The 16,347-nt window shown below is 52.6% G+C and overlaps 2 protein-coding genes across 26 annotated transcripts in view; one reads left to right on the forward strand and one right to left on the reverse strand.

Moving 5' to 3' along the window:
• Positions 1-16,347, forward strand: part of LOC146767243 (uncharacterized) — a 494,975-nt gene that overhangs the window by 32,890 nt on the left and 445,738 nt on the right. The window lies entirely within an intron of this gene.
• LOC144248575 (UBX domain-containing protein 1-like) lies at positions 1,682-6,367 on the reverse strand. Of its 3 annotated transcripts, none has more exons than XM_085579758.1 (6): positions 6,294-6,367; positions 5,996-6,049; positions 5,453-5,572; positions 4,595-4,727; positions 3,200-3,513; positions 1,682-1,949 (listed from the first exon to the last, which is right to left on the reverse strand). In XM_085579758.1, exons 1-4 carry the CDS (start codon positions 6,344-6,346, stop codon positions 4,718-4,720), a joined length of 237 nt encoding a protein of 78 aa, XP_085435884.1. In that variant the 5' UTR covers positions 6,347-6,367; the 3' UTR covers positions 1,682-1,949; positions 3,200-3,513; positions 4,595-4,717. The 3 variants fall into 3 exon arrangements, with proteins under 3 accessions (XP_085435884.1, XP_085435883.1, XP_085435882.1); XM_085579757.1 differs by having other exon boundaries at positions 3,200-4,361; XM_085579756.1 differs by having other exon boundaries at positions 3,200-4,727.

Raw genomic sequence — 16,347 nt, forward strand, 5'->3', positions numbered from 1 at the left:
AAGGGAAAGGCCGGCAGGGGGAAAGAGGGACGGGACAGAGGAGGGAAGAGAGAGGGAATGGAACGGAGCAGCGGGGCAGGGACAGGTGAGGGACGAGTGGGGGGGTCGCGTTTGGGGGAGGAGGGAGAGTGGGTTTAGGGGAGAAAAAACAGAAATATGGAGAGAAGGAAGGAAGGGTAGATGGTGGGACGGGAGGGGAGGCCGAAATGGGGCGAGAAGGAAAAGGAGGAAGACAAAGAAGGGGAATAGGAGCAGAAGGAAGGAAGAGTAGAAGGGGGCACAAAAGGGGAGCGAAAGCAGTCGGCTTTGGGGAGGAGAGGAAAACGGGGGAAAGGCAGGGAAAGAAGGGGAATGGGAGCAGGAGGAAGGAAGAGTAAAGGGGGGGAAGGAGAGAAGAGCGAAGCTGCGGAGCCCGCACAGAACCCACCACCCGCACTGCGCTCCGAGTGAGCAAATGGCGGCTGCAGCGATTCCCGGCACTTAAATAACCTCGGCCCCACCCCACGCAGGTGCCCCGCGGTCCCGCGCACCTGAGCCAGCGCCGGCCCCGCCCCTGAGGCTCCGGCCCGGCCCCGCCCCTGAGGCTCCGGCCCGCCCGGGATGGAGGCGGGGCCATCGCTCCCGGCCCGCCGGGATGGGCCCGGGGCTGCCGCTTCGGCTCCCGGCGGTGCCGCCTCTGCCCCGGCGGGCGGGTCGGGGTCTCTCTCGGGCCGGAGCACCGGGGCGGCGCCGGGGCCGAGCCGGCGGCGGCGGCGATTTCCCGGGGCTGACCGAGACCGGCCGGGGCGCGGGGACCCCCGTGCCGCCCCAGCACCCCCAAACCCCGCCGCTCCCCGCCGTGCCAGGGAATTTTCTTTTTCCCGGTGCAGGCCGAGACATTTCTGTGAGAAAACTCAAAAGTCAGGGGTACGGGGTCTGAGGGGAGAGAAGAGATTCTGGTATAAATCCAAAACGCGTTGTGAAAAGCAACATGGAACAGCTCATTTGCTCTCCCGGCCCGGTTTCTGTGTGACCGTCTGTGATTCCAGCTGCTCCGCTGGCACTGGCAGCCTGCGGGGCTCGAAGGACTTGCCAGGTGCCCAGCACGACAGAAAAGAACGGGAGAACTCCCCGGCTCTGGCAGCGGAGCCTCTCGGCAGTGTCCCGAAAGCCCCGCAGTGCCAGCATCTCTGCATGGAAGCTGAGGGGCTCCAGCGCAGCCCCTCTGCAGCGTTCCTCTGGAGCTGGCACTGCCCAGCGCCCCTGACCAGGGTTTGGGGTCCCTGCACAGCCCCCGGCGCAGCCCCCTGGCTTCTTCCAGTTCCCTTCAGCCAGGATGATTTTCTCGGGGGTAGGAGCACCCAAAGCCAGCGGAACTGGCCTCAGCCACTTTCCGTGGGATCTCTCCTCTTCCTTCCTCACCAAATTCCCACTGTCAAAACCCAGCTTGAGGCACAGATCCCCATCCCCTCAATCTCTCCAAGGAATTGGGCTCGGATTTCCCAATCCAGCAGGGCAGAAATGCTCTTGTCCTTACCGTGCATCCTAATTGCAGTAATGGCTTAAGAAATAATTGAAAGAAATTAAAGGAATGAAGAGAAATTAAATAAGAGCTGCCAGCTCCAACTAAGGGATGCTCAAACTCCTTACCAACAATTCGCTTTAATTAACCGACTCAAACAAAGTAATTAACACCACATTGATACAGTAGGATTCTTTTTAATCGAGTTATAGATAAATATTGCAGAATGTAAAAACCTTTGTAAATCCAGAAACTCTTTCAAGAGATAGACAGGGCACAGCTGCAGAGAGTCTTGGGGAGTTCAGGGGAAAAACCCCAAAGTTTTCAGTGTTTAGCATCTCCCACCCTGTCGTCACTGACAGCAAACACGGCTTCAGCCTCGGGAAAACACAGAGAGTCAGGGATTTTACAGATCCTGGTCTCACCTCAGCCTCTCAGCAGGTACAGTCTGCAGGGAGAGGGAAGAAAAAGGGTCAGAATGGACAGCCTACTTCCAGAAAATCATCACCATTCATAAAGCACTAAGCAGAGCTGTAAGAACTTCCCCAAAGGTTCATTTCCCTGCGGACTGAGGGCTCTCAGTTGAAGCACGGGCTGGACCTGCCACGGACAGACTCCAGGAAGCCCAGAAGTAAAAGGCACTGGGCCAATTCCATAAAACATTCCAAAATCAGGCTCCTAGGATGTGACCATCTCCTCTCTCACCTGGAGGTGGAAGCACAAGGAATGATCTTCCCTCCTGTGGGTTTTCTGGGATCTGCAGTGAACCGCAGGGGGAAGAAAACAAAGCCTGAATATTTCGTACGACTGGAACAGAAAAGTGGGGAAAAGGGAGGCAGGGGCACTGCTGGGGTGATAACTGGGATCCAGCCTCTCCACACCAATGGAAGCAGAGACTGAGTGACAGAGCCTTTGGGACCACTTTGATGGGATTCATAGGAAAACGGGTGAGCTTTATTTTGGCAATAAAGCCAAGCTGCTTCTCACCTCATCAGCCGGGTACAGCAGCAGCACCCGCAGGAACCTGGCCAGGTGGCTCTGCCTGGCAGAGGGCTCCCCACTTCCTGGGAATTGTGTGCTACAGGGCTGTGCCACTGGCCATTAAAACAGTTCCCACCTGGCCCTTCACAAAGGCAAGGTGCTTTTTCCATACAGCAAATGGTTTTTGAATTAAGAAGGTAACACTATACTCAACTGGAGAAGAAAAAAGTGAGAGCTGTAAAATTTTCCCACGCCAGGCAAAAAAGAAAGCCAAATCAAACCAAAACGAAAAGTAGCATAACAATGAAAAAAACCCCAAAACATATCAAGCATATTTCAAGAGAGTTTAAATCTGAATGAAGTGATTTACTTAGAGGCTTGAAAATCTGCCATGCTGCAAAAATCTAATTGCTGCAATAAAAGCCTTTTCTTACATCACATTTTAGCCCTGAATTTGCAAAAACCCCCGCCAAACTAACAATTCACCACATACAGTTCTTGAGTCATTCCTGTCCTTGAGCACGAGTCAAGCTAAAGTTATGGAGACAAGAAAAACACAAGTGACTCAATGCTGCTCCTTTGGAAATTACAGAATCAGAGGGAGGGTTTTCCTTAGCTTAGGAAAAATGCACAGCCAGTTCAGCAGATACTGAATAGCAGGGAAGTCAGGAGATACGTGCTTTGCTGTCAGAGACAAACATATAAATAAATATTTACATTAAGCCAGAGGTCTACAGATGGTCTGATCAGAAGTCTTGATGCAGAAAACCAGCCCTGGGGTATCCTCTTAAGGGACACAGGAGGAACTCCTTGGCTGGGACACAGCCTCGCTCAGCGCTGCTCCCATGGCTCTCGGCTCTTTGCCAGTGCTTGCAGTGTCCCCGGAGATCCCAGAGGATGGCAGGGCCAAGGCTCCCGTTCGCTCCTCCGGCACTCAGCGAGTGTTTCCTGCCACGCCCCCTGTGCAGAGCAGCCACGCGCGGCTCGCCGGTGCTCAGCCCTGCCTCCAGGGCTTTGAATGGCACATCCACCTGCAAAAGAGGCAGGGAGAGCTTCTGCCTCACACGCGGGATTTGACAACACAAAGAGCACGCGTGGGTGTCAGAAAGGGCTCAAATCTCATCTCACACCACCGAGAGGGGGAATGGAACGGAGCAGCGGGGCAGGGGCAGGGACAGGACAGGACAGGAAGGAGCCGGGTTTGGGGGGGACACGGAAACGGGGGAAAGAGAGGTAACTGAGCACGGGCAGGAGCATGGAGCGGGAGAGAGAGGGACAGGAGGGGATCCTCCCGGCGCCCCGGCTCCGCCCCGGCTCAGCCCCGCCCGGGCTGCTGCGCTCGGCAGAGCTCGGCTCCGTTCGGCTGGACTCGGCTCCTCGGCCAGCTTCGGCTACTTTCGGCCACGCTCGGCTATTTCCGGCCGCATTCGCCTCCATTCGCCTCTTCGGCAAAGCTCGGCTCGCCTCGGCTGAACTCGGCAAAGCTCGGCTCCGCTCGCCTCCTCGGCCCCTTTCGGCCGCTTTCGCCCACGCTCGCCTAGTCCCGCCCGCTCCCGCCTCCATTCGCCCATTCCCACAGCTCGGCTCCCTCCGCCCGGCCCCGGCTCCCTCCGGCTCACACATTTCCTCAGGGCACCTCAGCACAGGTTGCCCACAGAAGCTGTGGCTGCCCCCGGATCCCTGGAAGTGTCCAAGGCCAGGCTGGACAGGGCTTAGAGCACCCTGGCATGGTGGAAGGTGTCCCTGCCCATGGCAGGGGGTGGAACGGGACGAGCTTTAAAAAAAGGTGCCTTCCCATCCAAACCCTTCTGGGATTCCACGAATCTGTGAACAGCTCCCGGCAGAAGGGCTAGATTTCCATTGTGGTTCGAAAATGCTGCTGCAAGAACACGAAGAGAGATTTCAAATACTGTTAAAGTGGCACAACCACATCAAAAATTACGTCTGGAGGTAAAGTGGCAACTCTGCAATTCCAACCTCTGATACCAAGGACACATGGAGGGCTGAATCCTGGAGGTCCTTACATGACAGGATTTCTAGAGTTATCCATCCCCAGTTTGCTGCTTAGGGTTAAAAAAGGTGGAATTCTGTTCTTAAGGGGTTACCACATACCATCAACGTGAGAGACGGGGATGCTGATGTTTGATCAGAGTCCTGGAGCAGCCTGGAGCACGCTGGCTTCCCGAACCAGGTCTGCTGCCTTGTCCGTGTAGGGGTAGGGCTTTGTCCTCAGCCTCAGCAGGATCTGTCAGCAAAGGAGGAGAGAAAAGTAGAGTGCACCGGCTCCCAAGTGTGGGGCAACCATGTGCTGCTAAGGAAGACCACGTGCTGAAAGTGGTTGGAAGCCGGGCGGGTTTTGGGAGGACAAATTCCATATTACTTCTGCAGGATTCTGTCTACAGTTCCTGCTCTACAAACCAAATACATCAAACGACAACAACAAACAAACAAACAAAAAAACCCCACATTAAATCAACAACAACAAAATAATCACGCCTACCTCAATAACCCCATACTGCCCCAAACCATTCCAAGGAGGGCGGCAGGAGGGGCTGGCAAAGGCAGGGCCCCGCCGGGCCCCCCTCGCCGCTGCCATCCTTCTCCAGCGCCACCGCTGAGCCGCCTTCAGCCCAAAACCCACCCAAAAATACCCCAAAATCGTCCTAAATGCCCCCAAAAAACCCACCCAAAATTACCCAAACCCTCCTAAAAATATCCAAAAAACTCACCATAAAATGCCCCGAAACCAGCCCAAAACCCTCCCAAAAATACCCCAAAAAATCCACCCAAAAATATCCTAAAACCCACCAAAGAATACCCCAAAGCCCTCCCGAGAATACCCAAAAACCCTTCCCATAAACACCCTGAAACCCCGAATTAACCACTCTGAACCCCAAAATATCCCTGAGCTCCTCATACCCCAAATTTTCCTCCCCAACCCCCAAATTCCCCCCGACCCCCAAAATTCACTTCTGGGTCTCGTCCTCGGGGGCCGGCGGCTGCCGGGGCCCCCCCAGGCCCGCGGGCGGCGCCCCCAAACCCGGGGGGAGTTCGGGGTCCGAGTCGGGGTCGTCCTCATGAGCCACCAGCCTGGGGACCCAAAAACCGGGGGGAACCCCGAATCGGGGGGGGACCCAAAATTGGAGGGGGTTCTGGGGGGTTCTGGAAGGATTTTGGGGCATCCCAGGAGGACTTTTGGGGTCTCAGGGGGTTTTGGGAGTCCCAGGAGGAATTTCAGGGGTCCTAAAGGGAAATTTGGAGGTCCCAGGGGGAGTTTTGGGGTCCCAAAGAGAATTTTGGGCGTCCCAGGGAGGGCTTTGGAGTCCCGGGGAGAAGTTTGGAGGTTTCAGGGGGTTTTTGGGAGGAATTTTGGGGGTCCTGGGCGGGGGTTTGGGGTCCTGAAGGGAATTTTTGGGTTCCCGAGGCTGTTTTTGGCGGTCCCGGGGCTGTTTTTGGGGGATCCCGCCGGGTATTTTTGGGGGTGCCGGGAGTGTTCTTGGGGTCCCCCCTCACCAGTCCACGGCCGGCTCCACTCCCCGGTTCCCGGTCAGCGCCAGCGCCTTCGCCCTGCGGGAACGGGGGGCTCCCGGTTATTTTTGGGGGGTCCCAGAGGGTTCTGAGGGGTCCCGGGGGGTTTTTTGGGGGTCTCAGTGGAGTTTTGGGGGTCCCGGGGGCTCCGGGGCCTGTCCGTGTGTCCCGCCCCCCCCCAATCCCATTCCCGGTGCCGGGTCCCCTCCGGCTGCTCCCGCCCGCCCTCCCCCGCTGTCCCCCCGGTGCCGCCGCCCTCAGCGCGCCGGGCCCCGAATCCCACCTCCAGCAGCGCCTCCAGAGCCGCCCGAGCCCGGTCCCACCGCCCGCCGCCATCACGGCGGCGCCGGGCTCCCGACACGTGGGGGACGGCGGCCGGCGAGGGACAGAAAGGCACAAAGCGTTCCGGTACGGACGGCGGCCGGAACGGGACAGAAAGCCTCCCTCGCCGCTGCCATCCTAATCCGGCGCCGCCGCGGAGCCGCCTCCAGCCCTCCCCTCACTCACAGACACCGCCCCGCTCGCCGCTCGCTCCCGCCCCTCGCCCCGTCTCGGTGATTTTGCCGGGCGCTGGCTGGGGGGCCGCAGTACCGCCCTGTGTCCACAAGGCGGCAGCACTTTTCAAGCGAGTCCGCGCCAAGCCACTCCCAAGAGGGCGGCCGGGCTGCAGTACCGCCCTGTGTCCACAAGGCGGCAGCACTTTTCAAGCGAGTCTGCGCCAAGCCACTCCTAAGAGGGCAGCTGCGGGCGGCGGGGCCGCAGTACTGCCCTGTGTCCACAAGGCGGCAGCACTTTTCAAGCGAGTCCGCGCCAAGCCACTCCCAAGCGGCCGGTCGGGCTGCAGTACCGCCCTGTGCCCACAAGGCGGCAGCACTTTTCAAGCGAGTCCGCGCCAAGCCACTCCCAAGATGGCGGCCGCGGGCGGCGGGCTGCAGTACCGCTCTCTGCCCACACGGCGGCAGCACCGCGCCGTCCCCGCCGGCACGGCCTCGGCAGCGAACGCCCCAAAGCGTCCGCGCGGGAAAGAACGGAACAAAAAGCCTGCCTGCGACCCGATAGGAACCGAAAGAAAAAAGCTTTACTCTTAAGCTGCATTTCAATACGCTTTATTTTTCTATTTTTCATATTTATATTCACATTCGGATTTGTAATGGATATTGATGGAAAATTATATTTTCATAATTTCTTACATTTATTCCTATTATATTTTATTTCAGATTTTTATACGTATCCTAATGGATATCTTAATAGAAGTCAGGGGAGGGTGTGTGGCTGGGGGCGGGGCCAGGGGAGGGGGTAAGGACAGGGGTGGGGGTTAGGGGGAGGGGTCAGCATTGGGGGAGGGGGGTCAGCATTGGGGGCGTGGTTAGGGGTGGGGTCAGGGTGTGGGGGAGGGGGTGGAGGGTGGGTCAGGGAAGGGGTTAGGGTAGATGGAGGATTCAGAGTGGGGGTGTGGCTACCAGACAGACCCCTCCCCTACCCCCCCTATACATATATATATAAATATAAAAATGTCAGGCGCAGCAGTAGAAAATTTGATGCTACCAAGGAGTAAAAATTTTTATTTTTACTTTGATGCTCCCAGGGAGTAGAAATTTTTATTTTTAAAGTTGTTTTTCTTTTTTTTACTTCCTCGGAGCACGGTATTTTCTACTCCTGCTTTTTTATTCTAAGTACAGAAAGGGGAAAAAGAGAAAGAGGAGGAGAGAGTGAGAAGAAGAGGAGAGAGTGATAAGAAGAGGAGAGACAAGAAGAAAAGTAGAGAGGAGGAAGATGAGAGCGAGAAAAGGAAAAAGAGAGAGGAGGAAGACGAGAGAGTGAGAAGAAAAAGAGGAGAGAGGAGGAAGAGGAGTGAGAAGAAAGGGAGAGAGATGAAGAAGAGTGTGAGAAGGAGAGAGCAAGAAGAGGAAAGCGTGAGAGGAAGAAGAGAGTGTGAGAAGGAAAGGAGAGAGTGACAAGAGGAAGAGAGAGGAGGAAGAGGAGTAAGTGAGAGGAAGAAGAGGAGAGGGAGAGGAGGAAGAGGAGAGAGAGAAGAAGAATAGGAGAGAGGAGGAAAAGCAGCGAGTGAGAAGGAGAGAGGAGGAAGAGCAGCAAGTGCGAAGAAGTGGTGGAGAGAAGAGGAAGAGGAAAGAGTGAGAAGGAAAGGAGAGAGTGAGATGAAGAAGAGAGTGTGAGAAGAAGAGGACAGTGAGAAGAGGAGAGAGTGAGAAGGAGAGAGGAGAAAGAGGAGAGAGGAGAAAGAGGAGAGAGGAGAAAGAGAGAAGAAAAGGAGAGAGAGATGAAGCGAGTGTGAGAAGAGAGGAGAGAGTGACAAGAGGAAGAGGAGTAAGTGAGAGGAAGAAAAGGAGAGAGAGAAGAGGAAGATGAGAGAGAGGAGAGTGAGAAGAAGAGAGAGGAGGAAGAGGAGAGAGTGAGGAGAAAAGGAGAGAGAGATGAAGAAGAGAGTGAGAAGACGAGGAGAGAGGAGGAAGACGAGGAGAGAGGAGGAAGACGAGGAGAGAGGAGGAAGAGGAGAAAGTGAGAAGAAGGAGAGAGTGAGAACAAGAAGAGGAGAGAGGAGGAAGAAGAAGAGAGGAGGAAGAGGAGAAAGTGAGAAAAGGAGAGAGGAGGAAGAAGAGCGAGTGAGAAGAAAAGGAGAGAAGAGGAAAAGGAGAGAGTGAGAAGAAAAAGAGTGTGAGAAGTGGAGAGAGTGAGGAAGAAGAAGAGAGAGGAAGAGGAGAAAGTGAGAAGAAGAGGAGAAAGTGAGAAGAAGAGGAGAAAGGAGGAAGAGGACAGAGTGAGAAGAAAAGGAGAGAGTGAGATGAAGAAGAGGAGAGGGTGAGAAGAATAAGAGGAGAGAGTGAGAGGAAGAAGAGGAGAGAGGAGGAAGAGGAGAGAGTGAGGAGAAAAGGAGAGAGAGATGAAGAAGAGAGTGTGAGGAGAGAGTGTGAGAAGAGAGCGTGAGAAGAGGAGAGAGTGAGAAGAAGAGGAGAGAGTGAGAAGAAGAGGAGAGAGTGAGAAGAAGAGGAGAGAGGAAGAAGAAGAGAGGAGGAAGAGGAGAAAGTGAGAAGAGGAGAGAGGAGGAAGAGGAGCGAGTGAGAAGGAGAGAGTGAGATGAAGAAAAGGAGAGTGTGAGAAGAAGAGGAGAGAGTGAGATGAAGAAGAGGAGAGGGAGAGGAGAGAGTAAGAAGAAGAGGAGAGAGTCAGAGCAAGAAGAAAGAGGAGGAAGAGGAGAAAGTGAGAAGGAGAGAGATGAAGACAGTGTGAGAAGAAGAGGAGAGAGCGAGAAGAAGAAAAGGAGAGAGGAGGAAGACGAGAGAATGAGAAGAAGAGGAGAGTGTGAGAAGAAGAGGAGAGTGAGAAGAAGAAGAGGAGAGAGTGAGAGGAGAGCAAGAAGAAAGAGCGAGAAAAAGAAAAGGAAGAGAAGAGAGTAAGAAGAAAACAGAGCAAGAAAAATAAGAGTCAGTGATAAAAAGAAAAACCAAAAAAGTCAGATTGGAAAGAGAAAGGCAAAAGAAAGGAGGGGTAAAGAGAAAAAGAGTGAAAGACAAAGAGAAAAGGAAGCACTTGAAATGAAAGAGAAAAGGAAATAGACAAGAAAAAGAAGAAATAGAGCTGAAAACCTACAGGAAAACAAATGGAGAGACTGAACACAAGGTAGGGTTCAAGAGAGAAAGAAATAGAGAGTTAGAAACACAAAAAATTAAAGATGGACAGAAAAGGAAAAAGGGTTAGAGACAAAGAAAATGATAGCAAGTGTTAGAAAGACAAAGGCTGACAAAGAGAAAAAAAAAAGAAAACATAGTGAAACCTAGATTGAAAGAGACAGACAAAGAGACATGGGGAAATACATGTAGAGGAATGGAAGAAAATAGACAGGGTGAGAAGGAAATAGGGTTAGAGAAACATAGAGATGTGTTAGAAATGGAAACAAAGGAAAACACAGCCAGAGACAAAGAGTTACACATGGAAGGATAAAGTGAGGAATAGACTAAAGAGGAAAGTAAGAGGCAAAGGGAGAAAAAGGGTGAAAATGATACGACTCAACCACACCAAAGAAAGACAGGAGATGAATGGTGGGCGGGGCAGAGGGTAAGAGGTATCATTATTAGGGCTGATTAATCTTTATTCTGTTAATTTAAACTTCAGCAATACACAGGGAAACAACGTATACAAATGCAAGTACAGAGACAAATAAAACAAAGAATACATCATACCTAGGCACACAAGTACAAGTCCAATTTACATACAGCAAAATACATCAAAAGACAGGAACAACTGCAAAGACAGAACAATATAATGTATTACAAGCCAAATACATATTGACACAATATAACCGTGTCTCCATTTCAGAAAAGTCCACAACGCTTTTATTGTTATGACGCACCTGGAACAAAAACGGCGCAAAACGCTCCGCCGACGTGCACGCCCCCTTCGCGTTACGCACAAACTCACATTCACGGCAACTCGCTCCGGAGACTCCCAAAAAATCCTCCTGCCTGATGAAAACCCCCCCTGAAAGGCAAAGGCCATACACACAAGGTTGGAACTGCTCCACACACACACACACACACAGCTGCAGACACAAGCACACACAAACTCTCACAGACAGACACAGACAGTCACACTCTCACACATTCTTCTGCTGACACGCTGGCTGCCACCCTTACGTGAAACGCTGCACTGAAGAATATGTTTAAACGCTTCTTCTGACCGCAGGACCTCCATGTCAAATGGTAGATTCCAGGAAATTCTGTAGGGACCCGGGGACCTACGAGACAAGGGGAGGCGGTCAGTGACTGACTATCTGAGAGCTAGGAGCTATACCAACTCTGGGCCCATCAGGGTTGTACCCCAAACCCCGTAGAGAACAGATGAACGGCAAAGCTTTATAACTGCTCTACCTGAGCGTGACTACGTGCCCGGGCAAGGCAGCTCTGATCATAATTGCCACAACAGAGGTGCATACAACATAAGGCAACGTAGGTACATACAGTGTAAGCACAAACAACATAAGGCAACGTAGGTACATACAGTATAAGCACAAACAACATAAAGCAACGTAGGTACATACAGTATAAGCACAAACAACATAAGCCAACATAGGTAGGCGCAACATACGCACATACAATAGAAGCCGACACAGGTAGGTGCAACATAAGTGCATACAACGTCAGCCGACAGAGATACAAGATAAGTGAGGACTTGATATAATTCTCCAGAAGACTAATTTTTGAGCCCTATATCCTTTGAGAAGGCAGATGCTACGGAACTACTGTGGTCAGGTGATGAAGGGCTAATAAGATCCGTACGGAAGTCCAAGAGAAGGGCTACCAAAACTGAGAATGAAGATGGATGAGAACATCTTGTGTACATCGTCCGGTCCCAAAAAGTAAATAAGTAAAGATGCCAGAATAATTGATATCCAGGAAGGTACGTGAGCAAAATATGGCCGATACGGCACAAAATGATGTTGCTAAAGCATGGAGATGTAACAAAGGCCTAAGACACAGACAACGTGACACGGACACAGACAACGTGACACAGACACAGACAACGTGACACAGACACAGACAACGTGACACAGACACAGACAACGTGACACAGACACAAGTGGAAACTGCCTGGCAATTTCACCTTATGGACCCAAGATTCCTCGCCCAAGATGAGCCATGGGCTGATGATGCCAAAGAAAAGAAAGCCCTAGGGCAGTAGCACTTGATGATGACATGCAACTCCTTTCAAGATGTTAGTGCCAAAGCACTTAAGAGAAAGCCTAAGAAGCTCAGTAGGCCTAGAGAAGGAAGAAATGACTACAGGGTGACTCTAGCTATAGCTCCAGACATGAAGGCGGGCTCCTATGGTGAAAAGATCCACGACAACGTCGAGAGTCAAAGAAGGCCGCCGATGCGAACGTCACGAGAACGCGGAGAGGGATCGGAACTGCCCTGCCCGGCGAAGACTCTGGGGGGGCTGAGGAGAAACCCTCTCCCTCCCGAGGGGCCCGTCCCACTATGGGCCTCTTCTCCAAGCTAACATCAAATAGCCTCCTGTGATAGTGAAGGTTTTTCCCCCATCTCCCACCTACTGGCCCCAGCACTTAGCTTTTGCAAGACAACCGGATGGAATCCCATGTCAGTTGGATGTGAACAGCGAGACGTTCTGTACATCCGCTTCGGTGCTGCCGTTTCCAAACTTCAGCTACGCTCCTCCTCAGGGTACCTAAGACAAAACAGAAAATGCAACTAGTGCCCACGGAAAGAGGAATCCCTGAAACTCCGACACACCGCTGCCCCAGCCCACCTGAAGTCTCAATTTGACTCCACAGGCTGCCTGGAGGATACCTGAAAAACAAAAAGGTACACACTTAGCATGCTGCTGCATAAGGGCCACCTGTGAGTCACCGTGCCAAAATGCCAACTCTCCCGCTCGCCTCTGTTCCTTCACACAGCTAGGGCAGCGACAGCACCTGCAAAAAAAACAAAGCAAAAAAACCCACACTGAGATTCTGTGAAAACAACATCCCCCTGCCCTGAAAAGCACACCCACCCAGACCTTACGCTTGCACCCACCTGGCCTTCGACATCCGGACCAGAGATATCTTGCAAGATGACTGACTAAAATAAAACAAAGTAACTAAGAGTGGATGCTTAGAATTGCACCAGAAATGGAGACATGAGCCAGAACAACTCCTTCTGTCCACTGCTCACTTGGCACACAGTGCCTTGACTGCTGCTAACTACCGGGACCTCCTAAAAATAAAGGCAAAGAACACTGCTGTAACATGGTCACCATTCAGGCTGCCCCTGCAAATGCAAACAATGACTGACCTGATCATGGGAAAATCCTCACGCAAGAATGGGGCCCTCTGCCACTGACCTGAACTGTCTGCACCTGAAAGGAAGTTAGGACTAGTGTCAGACGGCTGCAGGACAACTTCACAGCACCAAACATGTTATGTCAATCTCCCCATACAATCTAGAGCCCAACTACACCCTGCATTAACAATTTCACGTCCCCAGGACTTGTGCTATTACAGGCTATGCAGCAGGGCAGAGCAGCTGTGGGAAAAATACGTGCAGACACCCGTGACACAGGACAGGGAGAGAGAGCTTTTGAGGAGAAGAAAGGACCGAGAGACCCAAAGAACACAGAGTGCACCAGAGACAAGTGACAAGACACACACCAGAACTGCTCTGCCCTGAGCACCTCAGCACTGTGATCAAAACAGACACTTTCCCTTTAGCTGGCCTAAGGGGACACTTCTTGCACATGCCCACCCCCAAAGCTGATCCTAAAGGCCCTCCCAGCACCCTGCTTTCACCACCTCTGTGGGCCTTAGCCCTCCACTTATCTCTCTGGCATCTGGGGATGAGAATCCAAGTCGCCTGGCAATGGAGGCTGCCTCGCCTGCGGGGAATGTCCTATGGTCACCGGGCTGTGGTCCCGTGCTCAGCTACAATCGAGAACCCCAAACATCACTGCATGATCTTGGTGCACAATGGACAAAACCCAGCAATTCTGCTACTCACCATTCTCCTGAGAATGCTCGGGCCACACACTTTGGCCAGGCTCAGAGGCTGCCACCGTCATTGCAGGGTCTGCCTGGGTTAAGAAGAGACAAAGAGACTCAGCATTGCTGAAACACGAGTGGACCTTGGCTCCCCCTCCCTACCTCGGTGACTCACCACAACTTCTCAGCCATTGCCAAAGGCAACCCTGATGCAATCTTGAAATACAGAATTTCAAGGCTTCATCTCAGAGTCCTGCAACACCTTCCAGAGGGCTCACAAGCACGGAAATCCAGGCCATCAGCTGTTGGTGACAGGGGCTTGGCATACTCTGAGTGGATTCCCTAAAGCACACAAACAACAATGGATGCTTACAATTGCACCAAATCTTGAAACCTGAGCAAGAACAACTGCTTCTGTCCACTGCTCACCTGGCACACAGGGCCTTGACTGCTGCTAACTGTCGGGACCTCCTAAAAATAAAGGCAAAGAACACTGCTGTAACACGGTCACCATTCAGGCTGCCCCTGCAAATGCAAACAATGACTGACCTGATCATAGCAACACCCTCACCCCAGGACTGGGGCTCCCTGCCACTGATCTGAACTGTCTTCGTCTGAAAGGAAGTTAGGACTAGTGTCAAACAGCTGCAGGACAACTTAACAGCACCAAACATGTTATGTCAATCTCCCCATAAAATCTAGAGCCCAACTAAACCCTGCACTGCCAATTTCAAGTCCCCAGGACTTGTGTTGTTACAGGCTATGCAGCAGGGCAGAGCAGCTGTGGGAAAAATACGTGCAGACACCTGTGACACAGGACAGGGAGAGAGAGCTTTTGAGTAGAAGAAAGGACCGAGAGATCCAAAGAACACAGAGTGCACCAGAGACAAGTGACAGGACACACACCAAAACTGCTCTGCCCTGAGCACCTCAGCACTGTGATCAAAACAGACACTTTCCCTTTAGCTGGCCTAAGGGGACACTTCTTGGACATCCCCATCTCCAAAACTGACTCAAAAACCCCTCCTGGGGAGTCCCAACCCGGCACCTCTCTTCCATCCCCTCTGTGGGCTGTAGCTCTCACCTTATCTTGCACATATCTGGGAATTCAAATCCCCATCAGGTGCAGAACGAGGCCTCCTGCCTGTCTGGGAAGTTCCAGTTGTCACCAGGCTGTTATCTCTTGCTCTGCCAAGAGAAAGAAAACCAAACGTCAGCGCACTACCTTAACAGCACATGGGCCAGAACCTGACAATTCTGCTACTCACCGTCTCCCAAGAAGTCTTGGGCCACACACCTCAGGCGCGCTTGGATTCTGACACCGTCATCTCAAGGCACACCTAGGTTAAGGGCAGACAAGGTGACATGGCATTGCTGCAACTTGAGGGTACCCTCGCTCCTCTTCCCTGCCACACCACAACTCCTTGCCCATTCCTGTGGGTTACCAGGAGGGGTCCTTGAAATGCAAAATTGGAAAGCTCTGTCACAGGGTCCTGTAATGCTTCTGGCAAGACCACACGTGCATGAAAACTGGTCCATCAGCCAGTTGGAGACAGTGGTATAAGTACTCTGAGTGGATTCCCTAAAGCACACAAACAACAGTGGATGCTTACAGTTCCACCAAAAACCAAAAGCTGAGCAAAAACAACTGCTTTGGTCCACTTTGACTGCTGCTATCTGTCTGGAGCTCCTAAAAATAAAGGCAAAGAACACTGCTGTAACATGGTCACCATTCAGGCTGCCCCTGCAAATGCAAACAATGACTGACCTGATCATAGCAACACCCTCACCCCAGGACTGGGGCCCTCTGCCACTGACCTGAACTGTCTGCACCTGAAAGGAAGTTAGGACTAGTGTCAGACGGCTGCAGGACAACTTCACAGCACCAAACATGTTATGTCAATCTCCCCATACAATCTAGAGCCCAACTACACCCTGCATTAACAATTTCACGTCCCCAGGACTTGTGCTATTACAGGCTATGCAGCAGGGCAGAGCAGCTGTGGGAAAAATACGTGCAGACACCTGTGACACAGGACAGGGAGAGAGAGCTTTTGAGGAGAAGAAAGGACCGAGAGACCCAAAGAACACAGAGTGCACCAGAGACAAGTGACAAGACACACACCAGAACTGCTCTGCCCTGAGCACCTCAGCACTGTGATCAAAACAGACACTTTCCCTTTAGCTGGCCTAAGGGGACACTTCTTGCACATGCCCACCCCCAAAGCTGATCCTAAAGGCCCTCCCAGCACCCTGCTTTCACCACCTCTGCGGGCCTTAGCCCTCCACTTATCTCTCTGGCATCTGGGGATGAGAATCCACGTCGCCTGGCAATGGAGGCTGCCTCGCCTGCGGGGAATGTCCTATGGTCACCGGGCTGTGGTCCCGTGCTCAGCTACAATCGAGAACCCCAAACATCACTGCATGATCTTAGCTGCACAATGGACAAAACCCAGCAATTCTGCTACTCACCATTCTCCTGAGAATGCTCGGGCCACACACTTTGGCCAGGCTCAGAGGCTGCCACCGTCATCGCAGGGTCTGCCTGGGTTAAGAAGAGACAAAGAGACTCAGCATTGCTGAAACACGAGTGGACCTTGGCTCCCCCTCCCTACCTCGGCGACTCACCACAACTCCTCAGCCATTGCCAAAGGCAACCCTGATGCAATCTTGAAATACAGAATTTCAAGGCTTCATCTCAGAGTCCTGCAACACCTTCCAGAGGGCTCACAAGCACGGAAATCCAGGCCATCAGCTGTTGGTGACAGGGGCTTGGCATACTCTGAGTGGATTCCCTAAAGCACACAAACAACAATGGATGCTTACAATTGCACCAAATCTTGAA

This window comes from Lonchura striata, chromosome 5 (assembly GCF_050655825.1).
Source record: "Lonchura striata isolate lonStrDom1 chromosome 5, ASM5065582v1, whole genome shotgun sequence".
Classification (NCBI taxonomy): domain Eukaryota; kingdom Metazoa; phylum Chordata; class Aves; order Passeriformes; family Estrildidae; genus Lonchura; species Lonchura striata.

Coding starts and splice junctions, on each gene's coding strand:
- LOC144248575 (XM_085579758.1), bottom strand. CDS start 6,346: ATGGCGGCGGGCGGTGGGACCGGGCTCGGGCGGCTCTGGAGGCGCTGC. Junction 6,050..6,293: donor CTCTGGAGGCGCTGCTGGAG/GTGGGATTCGGG, acceptor CCGTTCCCGCAG/GGCGAAGGCGCTGGCGCTGA. Junction 5,573..5,995: donor GTGGAGCCGGCCGTGGACTG/GTGAGGGGGGAC, acceptor TTGGGTCCCCAG/GCTGGTGGCTCATGAGGACG.